We start from the raw sequence: 20,843 nt of genomic DNA, 5'->3' as shown, positions 1-20,843 counted from the left end.
GAGGCTGGGAGAGGAGCAACTCTGAAGTGAAATGTAACACACAGTGAAGCTGGTCAAGGCTTCACATGGAATGAGGGCTTGTCTGGGAACTGTGAGCTTTTTTGAGAAGTACAGAACTGATGCTGGCTCCTTTTTGGACCCTACCATTCATGGTGGATCAATACTTGAGTGTTAAAACAGGCCGAGCTGGTGGCCAGAGACAAAGTGTGGAACATATCAGGATAACCCGGATGGATACTTCTGGTGCTCTGAAGTCTATGTTAAATGACCCCAGCTGGAACCCCTGTTGTTACGGGTCCCTCCAGCTTGCTCTTCTCCCACCTGATCCCTCCACCGCGACATCTGGAGGCAGAGTTCCACGAGTCAGACATACCAATGGGCAAGGTGCATCTAATCCAGGAGCACCCTGTTCTCCTTTCTCCCCTTTAGGCCCCTTTTTGCCTTTCTTTCCCTTTTCCCCCTGTGGATACAAGGGTTTAAATAAAAGATAGGTTTTACTGGGAGGGGGGATAATGGTGATTCAAAAGATGATTTAGGCAATAAAATTTGGGAAGTGCATTTACCACTGTTTTCTGGTTTAGGTAAAGCATGATCTTATAAAAACAACAGAGTGACAATAGATTCTGGGCAGCGATAGGTGGCATTTTATTCATGGCACTCAATGAAATGATGGGAGACCTAAAAGGCCAACCCATCAGAAAGGAGGATCCGTCCCGACATAGAGTCCAGGGCAGCAGTTCTTTTGAATGAGGTGTTTCTGCCATGGATCTGGGTTGGGGGTGGGGGTAACAGGTAGCAACTCTCCAGGAGCCAGCCAGTGAGTGGCAGGTGACGTTCAGAGGAATAATGGATACTTCGCCCAATTTTCAATATCTGTCAACTTGGTTTTTTTCCTCCCCTAATCCTGTAATAGATGAAAGCTATATTGAGCCAGTGAAAAAGATAGTAACAGCTCTCTTTTTGAAATATATCTAATTTTAGGACATTGTTTTTTGTAGGCCTCATTAAAAAATATTCAATGTATTAAAATATGCTTCTATTTCTTTTAACATTCTTTTTTAGGAAACTAAGAGCAAATACTTTCCTTATCAAGTCAGGTAAATAAATTGAAAAAGTGCTAAGACTTCTCAGCAATACCAATTGGAGAAACAGACATTTACAAACCCAGGGATCTTCTTTAATTCACTCTATTGATCTCATGCCAGGTGTTCACAGTGGTAAATGGCTTCCCAGCTTACTCACTATGTAACAAATGCCAAAAAAAAAAAAGTTCTGTTCAGGAGAGGAAAAGCAGTTTGGACTTAGCTGAGCTAACACTAAAAATGAGGTAGGCAGGATAATTACATAGTAGGAATGTAGCCATGGAAATTAGTGCTTAGGAATCAAGGTAAAGGTTGTGGAAATCTGCATGGATCAGAGGGATGGAGGAATTTAGGAAAGGAGGCAAAAGGAGGAGAAGGAAGGAATGCACCTCAGCTGTTTTACATTAACATAAATATCTTCATATTTAGAGACAAGCAGTTGGTGAGTACAGATTACAGAATACAATACATATTTAAATTAGTGTATTCATTCCGCAATCAGGATGGCAGTTATGGTATAAAAACAGAATAATTTCAGAAGCAAAACAACATGAATATTCAAAGGTGAAAAGACATATATATTACAGAAATATATGAGATATGCTTTCAAATTAATGTATTCATTCTGATTGCATGAGCGAAAGCTCATTTGTCTACTGTGCGCCAAAAAGATTGCGTCAGAAGGCTCAGAATCAAAAACACTTGGGTCTCTTTAATACTGGGGAAAGCGAAATTCTGTGTGGTGTAGTTGATCATGCCTAAAGACAAAGACCTGAGAAGCCAGGGTGAGCTGAGAGCAGGTGTGACAGGAAGTGAGGTGGGAGGAGCATTTGGGAGAAAACTGCTACTCATGCAAGATTGAATCAACACCTTTCCTCAGCAAATAGTTTCAGTGCCATGACATAAAAGTGATTTAAACTTGGTTGGGTGAGCTCTTTCCTCCCAGGAGGTAGTGGACTCCCCTTCACGTAGCTGAGACTGACACCAGGCGTGTTAGGTATTGTTAACTTAGAATTCACTTCATTGTTTGGTAAATCAACTCATACTAGTAATTCCACGGAAAAGTGTTGTCATGTGAATGTTTACTGAACAGGTTATGGAAATAACTTTCCAGTAATATTTTAGTAAACTTCAAGCTTTATGGAAAACAGACACTATCGTACGGAGAATAATATATCAGTGTTATTATTAATCACCATAGTTTTGTAACAGAGATTTCCTAAGTAACAAAACCATTGGTCCTTGTGTATCTGAGCATACAAGAGCTTCTGCTCATATTTATCTCCCATGTCAAAGAATGATATGCATAAAGCAGTCGCATGTAGAATGTAATATTCCTAAATATAAAACTTCTGTACATAGAATGTGAAATATGGAAATATTTTGTATGGGTGATTAACATTACTCAGAGGATGAAATTTGTAGCTTACTGTTTTCATGAATTATAATACTTGTAATTTCTTGTTTAAAATTTTTTATTTTTATTTATTCATTTTAGAGAGGAGAGAGAGAGAGACAGAGAGAGAGAGACAGGGGGAAGGAGCTGGAATCATCAACTCCCATATGTGTCTTGACCAGGCAAGCCCAGGGTTTCGAACCGGCGACCTCAGCATTTCCAGGTTGATGCTTTATCCACTGCGCCACCACAGGTCAGGCTGTAATTTCTTGTTTAAAAGAGGATTAAAATGAATAGCCTCATAATGGTGACATACTTTTGAATAAGACTTCAGATGCATGGAACCCATGAAGTAAAAATAAAACCCACTGTCTTTAAAGCACACATAACTTGAGCTAAAATATACACTTTATCTCAAAACATTTCTATTTTATACTTAGAATTTATAATCCAGAATAGAAGAATTATTTTTTGCCTTAGTTTCTTTGTCTGTGAAATGGGGACAAAACATCACTAACCTCAGAGGGTTGTGATGAAGATTGAAAGATTTGTCATATGTAAAGCTTTTGGGAAAACATCTAATAAATGCTCAATAAATATAATATGATGCTGATGTTGGTGGTGGTGGTGCTTTCACATAACCGCTCAGGCGAGCTCTCTTACCAAGGGAAACTGAGTCATGTTTAAGGTTAGGATTCACAGCAGTCTTTATACCTTTCTTTGACAAACTCTCATTTGGCCTTGCTTTTCCACAGCTATGAACTTCACTGTCCAAGGTAATTTCTAGGGTTTTGAAAACTGTTGTTAAGTAGATCAGGACATGAATTAATCTGAGAAATAGAATTGGTTTAAATTTGAACTGTGAAAGTGCAATTTCAGCCACTTTAAGATTTTCACTAATATATTGAGGTGCTGAGTTTTTGTTTGCTTCTTCTGCTGTGTCCTGTATAAAAAATTCTTCAAAGAGCTAAGACAAAGGGGGGAAAAAAAGAAAAAAAATGATTTAAAAAATTCATAATCCAAGTTTTACTTTCAGGCATAAAGCCGTTTAGCCTGATTTTGGCTCCTATATATCCAGGGGTTGACAGTCCTGAGACAGAATCTAAACACGACCTCATAAAATACACCCGTATCTTCATTTAAAAATATGGACACCATCTAAAAGTGGCAAGTCCTAGTCCCTGCCTAATGGACTCACTGTGGTTTATCAGTCACACTGCTTGTCTTCTATTTTCAAAAAAAAAAAAAAAAAAAAAAGATACGGAACATATCTTGTGTCTCTCCACTGGGAGCGCTGTGAAGATGAACTGAGGTGTGTGCTCTATGGGGTTAGGTTGGCTCCGCCAGAAAACCACTACAGATCTGTGCTGTTTCAGTGCACGTTCATGTAGAATAAATGCTTTTTTTTTTCTTTTTCAAGAATCCCTAAACATTATTACATCTTTCAACAAATTGGTGTCAGGTAGTTGAAAAATTGTGGGCTAGCTATCTGGGGATTGTAAGTTTTTTCTTCTATGTAGAGAGTGCTGTGCTTTCTAATGTAGCCTTCTTCATTCCTCTGAGAAGACCCGACTGCTCGGATCAGGCATCAGCGTGTTTTTGGAGCACAGGACGGACACAGATTGGATGCGTGAAAGAATCTCACAGGCTGCACAGCCAAGCAGACAGCATGAGAACAATCAAGCAGGCACATGCCGGGAGGCAGAGGTCACCTTTTCTCCCTTTTCTCCTAGGTCACCCTTCTCGCCTCGTGGACCGGGAAAGCCCTAGGATAAAAAGCAAACCAAAGAGACTTATTGATATAACCGTGGCAAAATCAAATTGAAAAAATAAATTTAAAATTTCATGTTTCTGAACATAGCTACATAGAAAAATGGCATGCCCATCAATCTCAAAACTTAGGTAAAGTAGCACTTAGAAATGACAGATTACTGACATGTCAATTATCTATGTACAGCAGATTTCTTGCTTTTTCTCCTAGGAAATGTATGGTGGAAAGAATATCAGGATCTTAGTTTGAATCTTGGTAAATTCACTGCATTGTGTGGCCTTGAACAAATCACTTACCTCAGCCTTTTTGTCCACTGACTATAAAATGTGGCTAATGATATCTACTATCTAACTGTTGTTGTGCGCATCAAACGTGATGACGTAAAATGCCAGAATTATGTCTGCAGGTAGCAGGTACTCAATAAACAGTAACTACTATCCCTTTAGCTATTGTTCTTATTCACATGGTATAGGATAAGCAGTGCTCATTTCAAGAGGCATTTACATTTGAGATTCTCTATATTTATAGAATTATAAGATATACAGGAAGTTCATGCTAAAAGACAAAAAATATTGCATCAGAGCTCTGAGAATAGATATAATACACCATTACCTAAGGATACTGTGTGAAAGATGCTTCCATTTTATGCATATTTTAAAATAGTTGGTTCAACTGCAAATGTTCAGAATGGGAAATTTGGGAAAGTATTTTGAAGTGGCACTATCAACTGTCAGTTATTAATTTGATGCCAGATAATTATTTTTTATGTTTATCTCATGCAATCACTGGTGGTGTATTTTATATTGCTGTCTACAATGCACAGCAATATATGTTGTATGCATAGCTACTATGTGCACAGAAAAATAAGAAATATGACTGCCGCTTTTGATGATGGAGACCATCAGCATCTGTTTAAGAGAAAGATGTTCACGGTACATATTACTTACATCAAGACCGGGCTCTCCATCTTTCCCCTGCCAAAGAACCACAGGAGCTGCATTAATGTTCCTAGGTTTCATGAATAGGCTATTGTTCTATGTAAGATACGGAACTGCCTGGACATGCAACGCTAGTATTAGCACTACTGCAAAAATGTGAAAGAGATTCTCTATTGATTAGTAATACAAATTTCTTTCACTAATTTAAGTGAAGTGACTGTTAATGTCGCTGTTATGAGTCATGAAAATTTTTTCTTATATATAAATTGGGTTAAAAACAGTTGTTTGTTTTGCTGAAGTTGAATGCTTGGTATCCAAGTTATCAATCCAGGAGTAAGTTGAAAGAAAAAATAGTTTAGTTGAGTTAAAAACACACTAGCACAAATAAAACATGCAAGTCAATGCTTTAATTTGATAACTTAGTAGTGAGCTCATAAATGAGTAAAAAATGTAGGAACTGCCTGACTGTGGTGGCGCAGTGGATAAAGCGTCGACCTGGAAATGCTGAGGTCGCCGGTTCAAAACCCTGGGCTTGCCTGGTCAAGGCACATATGGGAGTTGATGCTTCCAGCTCCTCCCCCCTGTCTCTCTCTCCTCTCTCTCTGTCTCTCTCTCTCTCTTTCCCCCTCTCTCTCCTCTCTAAAATGAATAAATAAAATAAAAATTAAAAAAAAAATGTAGGAACTTTATTGTTAAATATAGTTTGAATTTGGCTAGATGTGCACCTTGTCTATAAATATTGAGGGTGTGAAGGTCACAACTTAAACATTGTTTTTAAGTAAGCTGTGTTAGCTGAGTGATCTCCGAATATAAAAGGAGTCATAAGACTACTGTGCAAGGACAATAAATGCACTCCTATGGTGCAGATTATCAGGGCAGTGACCTTATTCTGTCTCACAGCAGATCCAACTAAGTCACTGAGACGTTGCTTTAATTCTGTCAACTGAAATCTAGTAGTTCCTTGTCTGTCACGGGGGTTAGGTTCCAGAACCCACTGTGATAAGGCGAAAATCTGCAAAGAAGCGACCTTATATTTATTTTATTATATATATATATTTTATATATTTATATATAAATATAATATATATATTTTAAGACTTTATAAACCCTCCCCACTCTCTTATAAACCTTTCCCACACTGTTATTAACCTTTCCCACACTCTTATAAACACTTTCTATGCTCTTTAAACACTTTCTAAATAATTAAGATAATAAATATATAAAATACCTATATACCGGCCCTGGCCGGTTGGCTCAGCGGTAGAGCGTCGGCCTAGCGTGCGGAGGACCCGGGTTCGATTCCCGGCCAGGGCACATAGGAGAAGCGCCCATTTGCTTCTCCACCCCTCCGCCGCGCTTTCCTCTCTGTCTCTCTCTTCCCCTCCCGCAGCCAAGGCTCCATTGGAGCAAAGATGGCCCGGGTGCTGGGCATGGCTCTGTGGCCTCTGCCTCAGGCGCTAGAGTGGCTCTGGTCGCAATATGGTGACGCCCAGGATGGGCAGAGCATCGCCCCCTGGGGGGCAGAGCACCGCCCCTGGTGGGCGTGCCGGGTGGATCCCGGTCAGGCGCATGCGGGAGTCTGTCTGACTGTCTCTCCCTGTTTCCAGCTTCAGAAAAATGAAAAAAAAAAAAAAAATACCTATATACTGCAAAATCCCACAATATAGCGAAAAATCTGTGATATAAAATTAGATATAGACAATTTAAAAATCCACGATCCAGTGAGACCGTGAAACGTGAACCACGATACGGCAAGGGAGGAGCGTATTTCAAAATCAGCCTTCACTATATATCTATTTTAAAACCAGCCTCTCTTCTAGCATTGAAGTTAATCATGGTTTAAGTTTTTTATTTCAGTTTATAAAAGCTGAAAGTACAAGGTAAGTGGGAGGTACAGTGGGGTGAAAAACTTTAATGTAGCACATACTTTGACGATAGTCCTCCCCGTGTCATGCAATCACTTAGGATTACCCCAGAGATAATGTCCTGAAGCAAACCTGAGGCCTCAATTTGAAATCTGTGTAATTGAGAGTTTCTAGTAGACAGAGCACTGTCCACACTCTATGTTCTGAAGATCCCTTGTCATCACAGTAACTTAGAGGGATCAGCGACATCAAAGTTATTGTAAACATCTATTTGAGAAATAACTTTTATTAGCAAGAGTAGTTTTAGTAAGTACGGTAACCAATGAGAACAGGGTAAGTCTGCAGGAAGTTGTTTTAAATAAAGCGTCTACACCCACTTTTAGTACAGTGACCTTCCAAAGAAGTTCTAATTATGGGCGTCCAGTCATATGGTATAGGGAAGGCGTCATCAGACAGTGGGAATGCCACCTTAAGGCAGTACTGTTCAGCTCCTGGACGAGCTCTGGTTCTCTCCATCTGTCAAGTGTGAGAGGGTGTGTCTGTATGTGGGTGGGAGAATATGACTAATATGACCTGTCTCTGGAGGACATCGTGACATTGGGGTTGAGAAAATTAGTGGATTGTTCTTGCTCCTATAAAGTGATAAGCTGGCCCATGAGGGCAGGGTTAGCTGTGCCAGAGACGGGATCTACGCATGCTGAAAGTGGAGGCCGCGCACAGACAGAGAACTCACAGGCAGGCCATAGGGCCCTCTGGGTCCCGGCTCTCCCACAGCTCCTTTTTCGCCCTAAAATGAAAGGCAGAAAGTTCAGATTGTACACAGACACCTACATTCACGCATATGCCCTGATGGCCAGTATATAAAGCCTCTATTTGAAGTCTCATTCCATCAAAATTCCAGAGATTCAGGCTCTTCCAGTGTCACTGCCAATGATATAGTGAAAGTAATCTACATTAAACTATTGTATTATATTAAATCACCTTTGAAAGAGGAGCCTGTGGCTCAGTGGTAGAGCTTTGGCCGGTGCCTGGATGTCCCAGGTCCGAGTCCAGTCAGGGCACACAAGAGAAGCGCACCTCTGCTTCTCCACCCCTCCCCCTTCCCCTCTTGCTTCTCTCTCTCTCTCTCTCTCTCTCTCTCTCTCTTCTCTTCCTGCAGCCATGGCTTGATTGGAGTGAGTTGGCCCCAGGCTCTGAGGATGGCTCCATGGCCTCCGCCTCAGGTGCTAAGAGTTTGGTTGCTAAGCAGTGGAGACACCGCCCCAGATGGGCAGAGCATCACCCCCTAGTGGGCTTGCTGGTGGATCCTGATTGGGGCGCATGCAGGAGTCTGTCTCTACCTCCCCTCCTCTCACTGAATTAAAAAAAGGGAGGAATGAAGGGAGGAAGGAAGAAGGGAGGGAGGGAGGGAGGAAGGGAGGGAGGGAGGGAGGAAGGGAGGAAGGGAAGAAGGGAGGAAGGAAGAAGGGAGGGAGGGAGGGAGGGAAGAAGGGAGGAAGGAAGAAGGGAGGGAGGGAAGAAGGAAGGAAGGAAGGAAGGAAGGAAGGAAGGAAGGAAGGAAGGAAGGAAGGAAGGAAGGAAGGAAGGAAGGAAGGCCATTAGACTTGCACTGCCCAGTTGTACAAAAGGACTGGCGAATCTAGGATGTTGTACTTGGGTTTCTTTGGCACTAGTATGAAATATTTATTTGTAACTCATTGTTTTAAGTTACAGTGGCCCTTCGTCTATCATGGGGGTTAGGTCCCAGACACTCCCCCCCCCCCCCCCGCGATAGGCAAAAATCTGCAAAGTAGCAACCTTATATTTCTTTTATTATTTATATATATATAAATATATATATAAATATATATATATTTATGGCTTTATAAACCCTCCCAACACTCTTATAAACCTTTCCCACACTGTTATTAACCTTTCCCACACTCTTATAAACACTTTCTATGCTCTTAAACACTTTCTACACTCTTAAACCTACGTAATTTTAATGACATAAAATTCTATATGGGTTTTCACCAGTGAATACTAATATGTTTAAATTAATATTTTTTATATTTTTATATTGTTTCCAAGTTTTAGGCTAGAAAATGTTTATTTTACCAAAAAATAATTAAAATAATAAATATATAAAAATACCTAGAGCAAAAACTCCGCTATAACAAATTAGATATATACAATTTAAAAATCCGCGATGCAGTGAGACCGTGAAAAGTGAACCACAATATGGTGAGGGAGGACTGTACTACTCTTTTAAAGCTATAAATGTCTTTTTTTTAAATTTTCTGTCAAATGTCTTTCCTCAGCAAGGCCTTCCTTGACCACCCCAGGCCTCTGTGGTGCTCACATGGCACCCACACACCAGAAGACACACGCAGGTTATAACCTGTATTCTCCACCCAACCTGTGACTGAAATGTGTGCATTAGGCTGCTAGGACCTCTGGCTTTGTTACCTGCTGCACCCCCATGGCTGACAATAGTGTCTGGCACATCACTAAATATCTGTTGACTTAATAAATCAAGTTAAATTAATACAATTCTGTCTGTTGTGCTTCTTTTCTGAAAAAGAGGCTTAAAAAACTTTTATGTTTTCTACTGAGTGCCTGATAAGCTTCATTGCTCTCTCTTGCCTTGGCTTAAATGATAATCTTGAATACTTATAAAGACTAAATAACGGGAGGAGGTCCCATGAATATGAAGAAATTGTGATGACAGAGGAAGAGATTTCTTTTTCTCCATTAGAGTTTTGCTCTGCTGCCATTCAAAATTAATGTGTTTGTCAGGATTTAGCAGGAACACATCAGGAGCCACAATGGTGTTCATATGAGTGACCAAATAGAAAAGTTACCTTCTTTTATTACACCTCTGAAGGTTTCAAGCTTAGCAAATCTTTTCCAGGGGTAAGATGCCAAATGCACTGATAACTGTGCATGCAGATCCAAGTATTCTGTTCTGTTTCTCTATTCTCCAGATCCCCAACTGAGCAAATTTCAAGTCCCTGTTAACATTCTTCTTTAATCTAAACTTAGGGATTGGTGGAGCTAATTAGCACTGTCACCTAGAAGCACATAAAGAGTAAGGAGATTACTGAAAAGAAGTATGCTTTATGTTTATTACTGAAAGAAGAGCAACTGAGTTCAGGAAAGCAGCCAGCCTTTGACATAAACAGATTTAAATTGAATTCCAGTTCTGTCACTTACTGGCTGTGTGGCCTTAGGTAACTTTCTTAACCTTTCTGTGCCTGAGTTTCATTGGCTATAAAATAAGAATAATAATACATATTCTAAAAGAATTGTTCTGAAGACAAATGCAATTATAAAATACGAAATCCTCTGTTGCCAAATAAATCCCATAAATCATAACAATCATTATTATTATACAATTAGAGGTATAATTTTTAATAAAAAGGGCTTGGCAACTCAAAAAACACATAATTAAAAATAGATTTATTTCAGATTGATCTGGCAATGTTATTTATGATTTTTAAAATGGTGGTGGGGGTGGTATGTATACGTATAGTGGGGGTGTGTGTATACATATAGTGGGGGTGTGTGTATACGTTTAGTGGGGGTGTGTGTATACATATAGTGGGGGGGTGTATACGTATAGTGGGGTGTGTGTATACGTATAGTGGCGGTGCTGTGTATACGTATAGTGGGGGGGTGTATACGTATAGTGGGGGTGGTGTGTATACGTATAGTGGGGGTGTGTGTATACGTATAGTGGGGGTGGTGTGTATATGTATAGTGGGGTGGTGTGTATACGTATAGTGGGGGTGGTGTGTATACGTATAGTGGGGGTATGTGTATACGTATAGTAGGGGTGTGTGTATATGTATAGTGGGGGTGTGTGTATACATATAGTGGGGGGGTATATACGTATAGTGGGGGTGATGGTTTAAAAGGAGGGTACACATAACCTGGAGTAGATCTATTCTTAAAAATACTCAACAGATTAGAGTAAATTTTTTGAAAAAAATCTCCACAGATTACTTTAATATATCTACTCCCTTCTCCCTCCTCCGATTGAGCAGCTTGTCTTTATTTTGTTTCTAAAACCAATGTACCATGGCTTATTTAAATTAAGCTGTTACTAAAATGTTTGTCTATGAAACTTCTCTTATAGAATTTCCCACCCCAAATAATTAGCTAATAATGACAACCCCACTGCTCTCACCAGTGACTACTTCGGAAGTAGATATGAGGTATGGTGGGCAGTCAGCTGGAAGCTGTAGGGAAGGTTCCTCACTGTGAAGGGAAGAGGTGGGAACACAAGGTCTCTATGTCTGTTCACCACGGAGCCACCATGACCAGCTTGCCAGTGGTTAGAAGACAAAGCCAGCATGTCGAAAGGTCACAAAAACAAAGCCTAGAGCTCCTCCTTTAAACATTTTGTTATATAAATATATATTTTAAAAGTCTTTATAGGCCCTGGCCTGTTGGCTCAGCGGTAGAGCGTTGGCCTGGCGTGCGGGGGACCCGGGTTCGATTCCCGGCCAGGGCACATAGGAGAAGCGCCCATTTGCTTCTCCACCCCCACCCCCTCCTTCCTCTCTGTCTCTCTCTTCCCCTCCCGCAACCAAGGCTCCATTGGAGCAAAGATAGCCCGGGCGCTGGGGATGGCTCCTTGGCCTCTGCCCCAGGCGCTAGAGTGGCTCTGGTCGTGGCAGAGCGACGCCCTGGTGGGGCAGAGCATCGCCCCCTGGTGGGCAGAGCATCGCCCCTGGTGGGCGTGCCGGGTGGATCCCGGTTGGGCGCATGCAGGAGTCTGTGTGACTGTCTCTCCCTGTTTCCAGCTTCAAAAAGAAAAAAAAAAAAAAGTCTTTATTGTTTAAGGCATTTTGATTTGGGGTTCTATCACTGAGAGCCAAAAGCATGCTAGTGGTCCCAGCTTGAAAACTTTTCAGGAGTGGAATATTAACACATAGATTGAAATGGGCAACTTCTTTTTCTGGATTAAATAACTCCAAAAAAAACCTTTGAACTTCTCAAATTTAACATCCTTGACAGAGTTCTTAAGTAGTTACAAGGCAGATGAAGAAATCAACTGACGGCCGGAACCATCCCGTGCTTAAAGAATACTAATGGTGTCAACCATGTATTTGACAATTTCTAGATAACCTGTTGTCTGTCAAATGGCCTAGCATCCTTGGCTGATCTCATTTTATTCCAGCTCTTTCATTTGCATGTTTACACTAAAAAATTATTCTAGAATGACCCCCTTTCTTGAATCCTCCCGCTTTAACATTTGAAACTTTTTCAAGAGAGTCCAGATGGCACCTCAATCAATTAACATTGAGAATCACACTCCAATTTAGCACTTGGGGTGAGGGGCACTTAGAGAGTCCTGATATATGATCCAGTTAAGATAGTTAGCATGCTGAGTAAATACAAGTGTAACACTTTACACTGTACACCATTTGACTTAAACTATGCCTTCAAAAATTCTTAGAGATTTCATTTGCTCTCCGGGTTAATTCTGCCCCAGGGTGGAGACCTGATACTCTTGTGACACTGAGGAGCTATCGGAAGTAGCAGCTGATTTACCAAATGGTAAACCCTCTTGAGCCCCAGGGCATTCTGCCAAAAGACTACTTGAGATTTGCTGCTCTGTTTTTAGTACATGTACTGAATTTCTTGATACAATGCTTGAATGGTTCAGTGGTGGGGGTTCTTTGCTTTTAAATATTTTTAATTAAGATGATCTTCATAAATCATTGGCTTAACCTTAGAAGTAAGATCAAATAAATAAAGGTAACTACAGATTCAGATTATTTATTCCTTTAAGACTCACCTTTTTCTAGAAGCATTCTTGAACAAAATCAGCTTCCTCATCACTGTCTGTATAGACTGTACCTACTTTTATATTCACTTTAGCCTCATTATCTGGTTGTATTTTATAGATTTTTTTCCCCCTCTGCAATTAGGTTTTAAACTCTTCAGATCAGGGAAAATAGCTGCTGCCTTTATAGTACTGAATAAATATATTAGTGTATTAGTAAAAGATTATAGGATGAAGAATTCATTATAACATTATTCAACTCACTGGAGCAAAACAGATTTGCTCACACTAGCAGTACACTGTGTTTTGTACATCATAACATGATATATATTTACTGAATGAATGAATTCAATTTATATAACACGGAATTAGGGTGTATGCCAAAGAAATAATTATGTGGACCCTCTATTTAAAGCAAATTAGCCCAGATTGATGGAAGTTTAGCTTTAAAAGACCACAAACTTGCACAATGAATGAATTATTCCAATGTCTTGAAGCCCTCACTATTAGGATCCTTTCTTTACACCACATCTTGGATGGTGGGGAAACTGATGACACACTTCCACCTGACACACAAACATGTCTAAGGTTTCCTAGGTGAAGAAAAGAAAAAGTGGGAGAAAAACAGAGAAAGAGGGAGGGGAGTTCCAGACGGATGACCAGCTGCGGATGCGGCAGCACATTTTTTCGTGTCAGATATTTATCTCCTTTTTTTTTTTCTTCCCAAGGATATGGAAACAGGGACTTGCAATAGAGAGGTTAGTGAAAGGTTTTTGTTTTATAAGGCACTGAAATTATTTCCGTATGTTAAAGAAAGACAGGCTATTCTTTTTTCTTTCTTTTTTTTTAAACAGGAGCATGTGTAATAGTGTGGAAGAGAATAGTTAGCTTTTGTCATTTTCTTTAAAAACAGTTGTGAGTTACTCTCACTAAATACAGTAGCTTTATATAAAAGATTATCAACCAGAATATGTAGTCCCAGAAATTTTAGCCCTAGTGACTTCAATTTACTGGATTCAGGCCAAATAAAAATATCTTCCTTCTAGGTTCAGAAGGAATGGCCTGAGCTCCTTAGCTATGTAAATGTTGCATTGTTTTCTATTAAGGCAGCCATGTTCCCTGTAAATCTCTGTTGTTCTTTTCTCTCAGTGTGAAGACTTTGAATAGAACTTAAGATGATATCTACTTTTATTTAATATTAGATGGCCCTTTGTCTCTTCTGGGCAGTGAACAGTTCAGTTCAAGCAAAATGAAAAGGCCACATTCTCTTTTCTTTAGGTCACTGTTGAGTGATTTCAGGAGCAACTTACTCTTTCTCCTTTAGGACCTGCAGGGCCATGGGGTCCCATAGGGCCATCTGCACCCTATAAAAAGTAAAAAATAAGGTAATATGAGACATATCCCAAGGGCTATAAGCAAAGCAGTTATCATGTATCCTGGACCTTTTCTGGGTGAACGATGCCTGAGAATGTCAGTGAAACAACTCATCTCCTTTCAAGTGCTCTCCACTTGATTCTTTCAGACCAGTAGTTTGCAAGAAAACTCATGCAAAAGGGATGAGTTATGTAACTGCATATTTCAATAAAAGCGCACACACAAAAAGCTGGATGTCACATTTAATTATATATTTTCTCCCCGACTAAAGGGAACATCTTCACTTTGCACCCATAATCTTAAGTAATGTTTTTCCTTCCCATCAACTCTTGTTCATATTCACTTTCCATCCCCACTTTCTTTGGCCATGGATGCTCTGAAGCCCTGCTTTTAGCTGGCGAAGAGGCCTGAACAGTTACACAGTGAAAACAAATAAATAAATAAATGAGAACAGTGTTTAAACCAAACTTTCTTCTCCTCTGTTGGGAGCGACAGGGGGCTTAGAGGGAAGGAATTATTCTTGCAGGTCTGTCTGTACAGTGGCTGAAGAAGTCACTGGGCTCACAAGGCACACACCAGGCAGCTGGTGATTTAATGGCCTAATTGCCTTCTGGCCTCCTGTTTAAGATTAAGATTTCTGTGGCAGACGAGATAATATCTGAATGAGTGCAAGAACATGAGGTCCGGAGAAAACAATGACTGCCTGAAGAAGGTTTTTAGAATTGAAGAGCTAAAATTTGTTTTTGATTCTTAAAAAGTTAGCAAGAACTCCAAGTTTATTTGCTCATTTTCAGGAAGATCACGCTTAGATTTGCAAAGAATTGACTATAAAGTTTGCAAATGGAACTATTCGGCACAAGTTTTTGTAGTGCTTTTATTTCTCTTCTAGAATTCTTGGTTATTCTATTTGAGCCGTATTCTATGAAATAATCCAAGGTTTAAATTTATTTTAACGTTGGTGAATTTAATTTTCTTAAACTGATCTTTTACTGCCTGAACTCAAAGTTCACCTTCAGAAGATTTGTAAATACTAACTGTGGCTGAAATTTAAGAGATGGTGCTGTTACGAGCCAAAGAAGAGACAAAATGACAGAAGACAGACAAGTCATTTTGATGAACAAATGTTTGGAAGTTAGTTTCAGAGAAGAAGTTACATTTCAAATATAAACATAAACAAAACGAAAAGCAAGTTAAAATAAATTCACATTATTTTAATCATTTTCATTCCTTTCTCATGAAATTACAGGTAGTGTCCATTGGTGATGGAAAAATCTGTGGGGATTCTAAGACAATGATGTCAATTAGCCTGTCAGTCTTCTCACCGAGCAGGTAATCCAGACCGGAGCCCTGCTGCAGAAACACGTTCTGTAGTTAAGGCTGTACGTCAATTAGAGCTGGAGCCCATGCTCCGTTCACCTTTCCTGTGTCCGCCACTATCTTTGTCTACCTCATCGCTTCACCCCCATCCCAGGCACCCTCATCTTTTAATGAGAGCACATGAGCCAGAAGGGTCTGTCCTGAAGCACAGAATTTATAGTCACAAACGCGCTGGAGCAAGACGAGGCACTGACTCACCCGGGCTCCTGGCTTTCCGTCTAAGCCAGATGCTCCCTGTGTGATTTGGTTGGTAGCAGGGTTGGTGGGTGTAACACGAATGACAAGAACAGAGATTAGTATGAGGTACCAATGAACAAGTGTAACACTTCAAACAACATAATACCCAGTCACAAGGTTCTGGGATGAATATCACGTTGCTACATATTGTTAGTTAAAATAAACAAAACACAGGACAATAAACATCCCCACAGACGATGGCATTTTAATGACATTTCCATTTAACAAATTCTTATTTAGAAATCAAGTAAATGAGGTTTATAGAGTGGGTTTATAGAGTTACTGGTATCGGTAACAGGCTGCTAATATCTATACAAAATTCATTTTTTAAAGACTGTACTATTCACAATACTTTAAGTTACGAAGGAAAAATAATAGCCAATGTCCTGAGAAAGGGCTCATTATAGTGTGTACAGGGTGCTATTTTTGAGTGGAACACTTGAAACCATACCAACCCAATAATTAAAAATAAAAATTAAGAAAAAAGAAAAGGCTTATTATAATAATCAATAAAGGTTAGCATTTCAGAAGAGGAGAAAAGAACTCTAGTTTTACTTGTTCAAACAGCATTTATGAATAACAAATTCAGAACTTGAACCTGCCAGAAGGACTCTGGATTTTACATGGACAAGTTATTGTTTCCTAGGTTGTTTTTACTGTGTTCACATTAGTCACCACTAGAGGGACTTCTAGGAACAGGAAAAAGCTAGAAATGCAGTTTATGAGTCCAAACAAACTGTCCCAAACAAAAGTGTTCATCATTTTGCTTCAAATAATCATTGCATCAAAGTCTGAATGGGAAATGCTTTAAAAATATAATGTTATTCTCAGATAATGCATGCTTTCCTTCACTTTGGACTCTAGGCTATGCACAGTGTATGATTAAAAGACATTTTCAATACTTATTTTAAGAATAAGCACAATTACTTATTTGATATGGCTTTTATATCTCAAAAATCAAATACGTTTTTTAGTCTTTTAAAAATATTGATTAGATCAAGGAGCATTTAGGAAAGGCTATGCACTGGCTCTATAAATTCTCTAGGCAAAGCTGCAGAACTATTTCCCCATTTCATGCTTCATATGTAATTAGTAATAGAAAATGAAATAAAAAAATCTATTCCAGCTGCAAACTCTACCAATGATGCTGTGCCACATATATTTTGAGTAATTGTAGATTTTATTTTACAATTTTTTCTGTATAATTCTGTTATGAGTCAGGCTATAACTGCAAAAATACATCTTTAGTTAGCAACGATTAAAGAATTTTAAAAGTGTGGTGTTATTTGTCTAAAGCTAGCATATGTAGAGCTTTCTGCTAAGTGTTTTATAAAAATTATTACAAGCCCTAAATGTGAAATTAGGCAAACTTTAAAGAAATCAGATTAAGAATTTAAATGACATAGAAATCCAAACTTTCTTTTGCCTTTTGGTACTTTTTTTTTAAAGTCACCATTATTATAGCATTAAAAAATAAAATAGGAGATGGTAAAATTTCTGCACTGATAAGATTTTACCTGGAATATGAATTAAAGACTCACATATATTATACAGGTTTTTATCTCTGAGATCTATTGATCTAATTGGTGTGATTTAACCTATATTCTATCTAATACAAGGCTTATATCACTCATTCAAGAAATGAATATATATATGGAGCATCTACTGCATGCCTGATCTATGTAAGGTACAGACTGTCAAATAGAAAAATATAAAAAATAAAGTAAGTGATCATCAATTTACATGTAAAATATGTACATAAACTATTTCCTATTACCAATTTTGTTACATTTTAATAATATAATCTATAATGTTCTTTATTGACTTTTATAAGCATTCACTGAGTAGACAGCACAGTAAAATCTTGAAACTAAAACCTTACATTCAATAATTATTATTTTTTTTTAAATCTCTTTTTAGTTGTTGTGGAAAAAGGAAAAATGCATGAAAAGTAAAAATTCCTTTTTTGTTGCCCTGGCCAGTTGGCTCAGCGGTAGAGCGTCGGCCTAGCGTGCGGAGGACCCGGGTTCGATTCCCGGCCAGGGCACACAGGAGAAGCGCCCATTTGCTTCTCCACCCCTCCGCCGCGCTTTCCTCTCTGTCTCTCTCTTCCCCTCCCGCAGCCAAGGCTCCATTGGAGCAAAAGATGGCCCGGGCGCTGGGGATGGCTCTGTGGCCTCTACCTCAGGCGCTAGAGTGGCTCTGGTCGCAACATGGCGACGCCCAGGATGGGTAGAGCATCGCCCCCTGGTAGGCAGAGCGTCGCCCCTGGTGGGCGTGCCAGGTGGATCCCGGTCGGGCGCATGCGGGAGTCTGTCTGACTGTCTCTCCCCGTTTCCAGCTTCAGAAAAATGAAAAAAAAAAAAAAAAATTCCTTTTTTGTTAAAAAAATCCCTAAACAACTGCAAAATACTCTGTCCTCTCCATAATTGCCACAATAATCTCATAAGAGAGCATTTCCAGAACAAACAACATACAACATTTAGACCACATTGTGATTGGTTATGTAAGGAGTCACAGCACTGACCTCATGCCATCAACACTGGCCAATTGCATACCTGCCACCAACAGAAGGCTACAGTTTGGGTATCGAAGGAGAAAAAAATGGAAGGATAATTTAAAACTGCACTAAATTATAAAAATGTTTGGGGAAAATGATGAAATTATCAGCACAATATATTTTTAAAGAGGAGGGTAATGTGAGAAGAATTGTCAGCTTAAAAGAGGGAGGTTGGCATGTATGTAATTGAAGGACAGACACTTATGGCATTGTGTGGTATGGGGTCTTCCTCTGACAGGACAGCAGACATCAGAAGGCCACACTGGGCTGAGCTCTGCACTAACACAATGTGTTCTCCAGTGACAGAAATCCTGACTATAAGACAGTCGCTGAGTAAACCAGAGTTGTTACTTAAGGTAGAAAGAAAAGTCTGAGATTTGCACTGAAATGGAAAGTTTTCTTTACTTACTGGAAGACCAAGGGGTCCTCTGTCACCCTTTTGACCTGGTTCACCCTTCAATCCTTTAACACCATTTAACCCTGGTTCACCCTAAATGCAAAAGCAAATGCCAATTTTGGTTGCTATCATGGGCGTTTCAACTCTGAGAGAAGAGAGCCAGTCTCTGAAATGGTTGCAGATTCCAGTTTTAGGTAACAGCTGAGTGAGGCTAGATATGTCATGATTTTAGTTCAAAATTAATTTTTAAAACATTAAAGAATAAACTGAAATTGACAAATTATATTCTAGGAAACAAAACTCCCTAGAAAATGTGCTTTTTACAATCAATATACACTGCTCATGAAAATTAGGGGATCAGGGAACGTGCAGATACTCCAGTACTTTCAGCCTTTTGTGTAGTGCATTTTCACCAATGTAATAAAAGTTGGTTTTGCATCTCACCTGCATAATTGAACACCTTTCTTTGACTCGTCATTTGCTTTTCTGATGTTCTTGTTTAATAGAAAAAAAATCAAATGCTTTTTTTTATCACTTCATATTCATTTTGAAATATCTCCTAATTTTTGTGAGCAGTATATATGTATATATAGCCGAGTTCCTGAATTTTTCAGTTGTATACCAAGGAAATTGGTGTTATGCTACATTGTTCTGACCAAGATAGTCAAAGACAATCACAGCGGAGGATGCTGAAGGAGACTCAGGGGTAGAAAACCTACTCTGCTGCAATGGAAAACTGGAATATGCAGGACAGTATTATATACAGACATTTTAAGCCTTTAAGCATTTTGCCCAGGGGAATGAACTAAAAATATAGCAGCTAATGTTTGAAGTAATGCCATTTAGTGAGTCCTCATTCACTGACATTGCCAAGTCAGGTCCCTTCATGAATTAATCAATAGAGTAGAGAACAAATAGCCAATCCCAGAAGAGAATATAAAGATCACAGAACTTATATGTAGTAAGTTCATCTGCCCAATGTTAGAATAAAGAAGGTTTGGATTTTGCTTAGGGTGACATTACAAAAGCCATGGGAAGTGATAAATTTTGTTGACTCTGGTTTTTGAAAAAAATCTTAGAACACACCTATTTTCTATCAGCAGCAGCAGCAGGTTAGAAATAGAGTTCTGACTGGTGCACTTTTCAACTTTTAAGCACAGACATTAACTTCATCAAGAAGATCTTGAAAGACTTGAAAGGAAGATTTCAATCTCAAAGCCCTGAAGAGTCTTTCTGGGTGGAGTCTAGGACAAGGGAGATTATGTTTACATGGAAGGAGAGCAGTACTTTCCCCATATATCTGATGATGAAATCAGTGTGATGCTTGGCAAACATAAAGAGTCCGGGGCCCCTAGATAGCTAGACTTTAGTAGCACAGGAAATGTGTACTTTTAATAAACCTTTCAGATGGTTCTTCTCATCAGAAAATTCTGGGAGCAGCTCATCCTTAGAACCATGGTATATATTTGAACTTTCAAAGGGGTCACAATGTAATGAACATATCTGGACAGTAAAATTTTGGGATTCTAAAGATAGGATGATCATCACAGTGCTGCCACTATAGGAAATCCAAATGTGCTGTGGTTGGCAATGAATGATTCTGTGAATGTCATGGAGCTAGAGTTCATGTGAGATTAAGGCCAACACACAATAGCCAACTTCAGTAGACAAGTCTAAACTTGAGATGTTGGCTTTGTGCGTGTGTGGTCTCTTCAGCGAGTGGTCCTGAGATGATGAATAGGCAGGAAAGTCTTGGTAGGCTGTGAAATTCTTTGATGAAGAATCATGCATTGATAGAAATAGAGAATTAATAGAGATTAATTCTCTTATTAATTGAGAAGGTGAGTTTATAAACAATCTAATTCAGTGGCAAAAAGACCAAATTTCAATGTGCTGGACCTAATTTCTTATCCCTGATTGGATCTCTCCTTAATTAGAAATGTAATTTAGAGTAAATAACCTAAATTTTCTTGGCCTATAGTTTATCATCTATAAAATCAAGGAACTAGCATAGATAATCTATGAGGTCTTTGAAACTGTATAAAAATTATCTGAAGCCTATGATTTAAG

The 20,843-nt window shown here is 39.2% G+C and overlaps 1 protein-coding gene across 1 annotated transcript in view; it reads right to left on the bottom strand.

Moving 5' to 3' along the window:
* The window catches only part of COL25A1 (collagen type XXV alpha 1 chain), a 603,455-nt gene that overhangs the window by 7,534 nt on the left and 575,078 nt on the right, over window positions 1-20,843 (bottom strand). Inside the window, exons 31-34 of the mRNA XM_066232766.1 lie at window positions 14,139-14,192; window positions 7,786-7,839; window positions 5,197-5,223; window positions 4,191-4,244 (exon numbers count right to left, since the gene is read on the bottom strand). Of these exons, the coding sequence (XP_066088863.1) occupies window positions 4,191-4,244; window positions 5,197-5,223; window positions 7,786-7,839; window positions 14,139-14,192 (189 nt within the window). The remainder of the gene's footprint in view (window positions 1-4,190; window positions 4,245-5,196; window positions 5,224-7,785; window positions 7,840-14,138; window positions 14,193-20,843) is intronic.

The sequence above is a fragment of the Saccopteryx bilineata genome, chromosome 5 (assembly GCF_036850765.1).
Source record: "Saccopteryx bilineata isolate mSacBil1 chromosome 5, mSacBil1_pri_phased_curated, whole genome shotgun sequence".
NCBI lineage: Eukaryota > Metazoa > Chordata > Mammalia > Chiroptera > Emballonuridae > Saccopteryx > Saccopteryx bilineata.
Note: the sequence above shows the minus strand (reverse complement) of the source record. Positions and strands in the feature narration are given on the sequence as shown.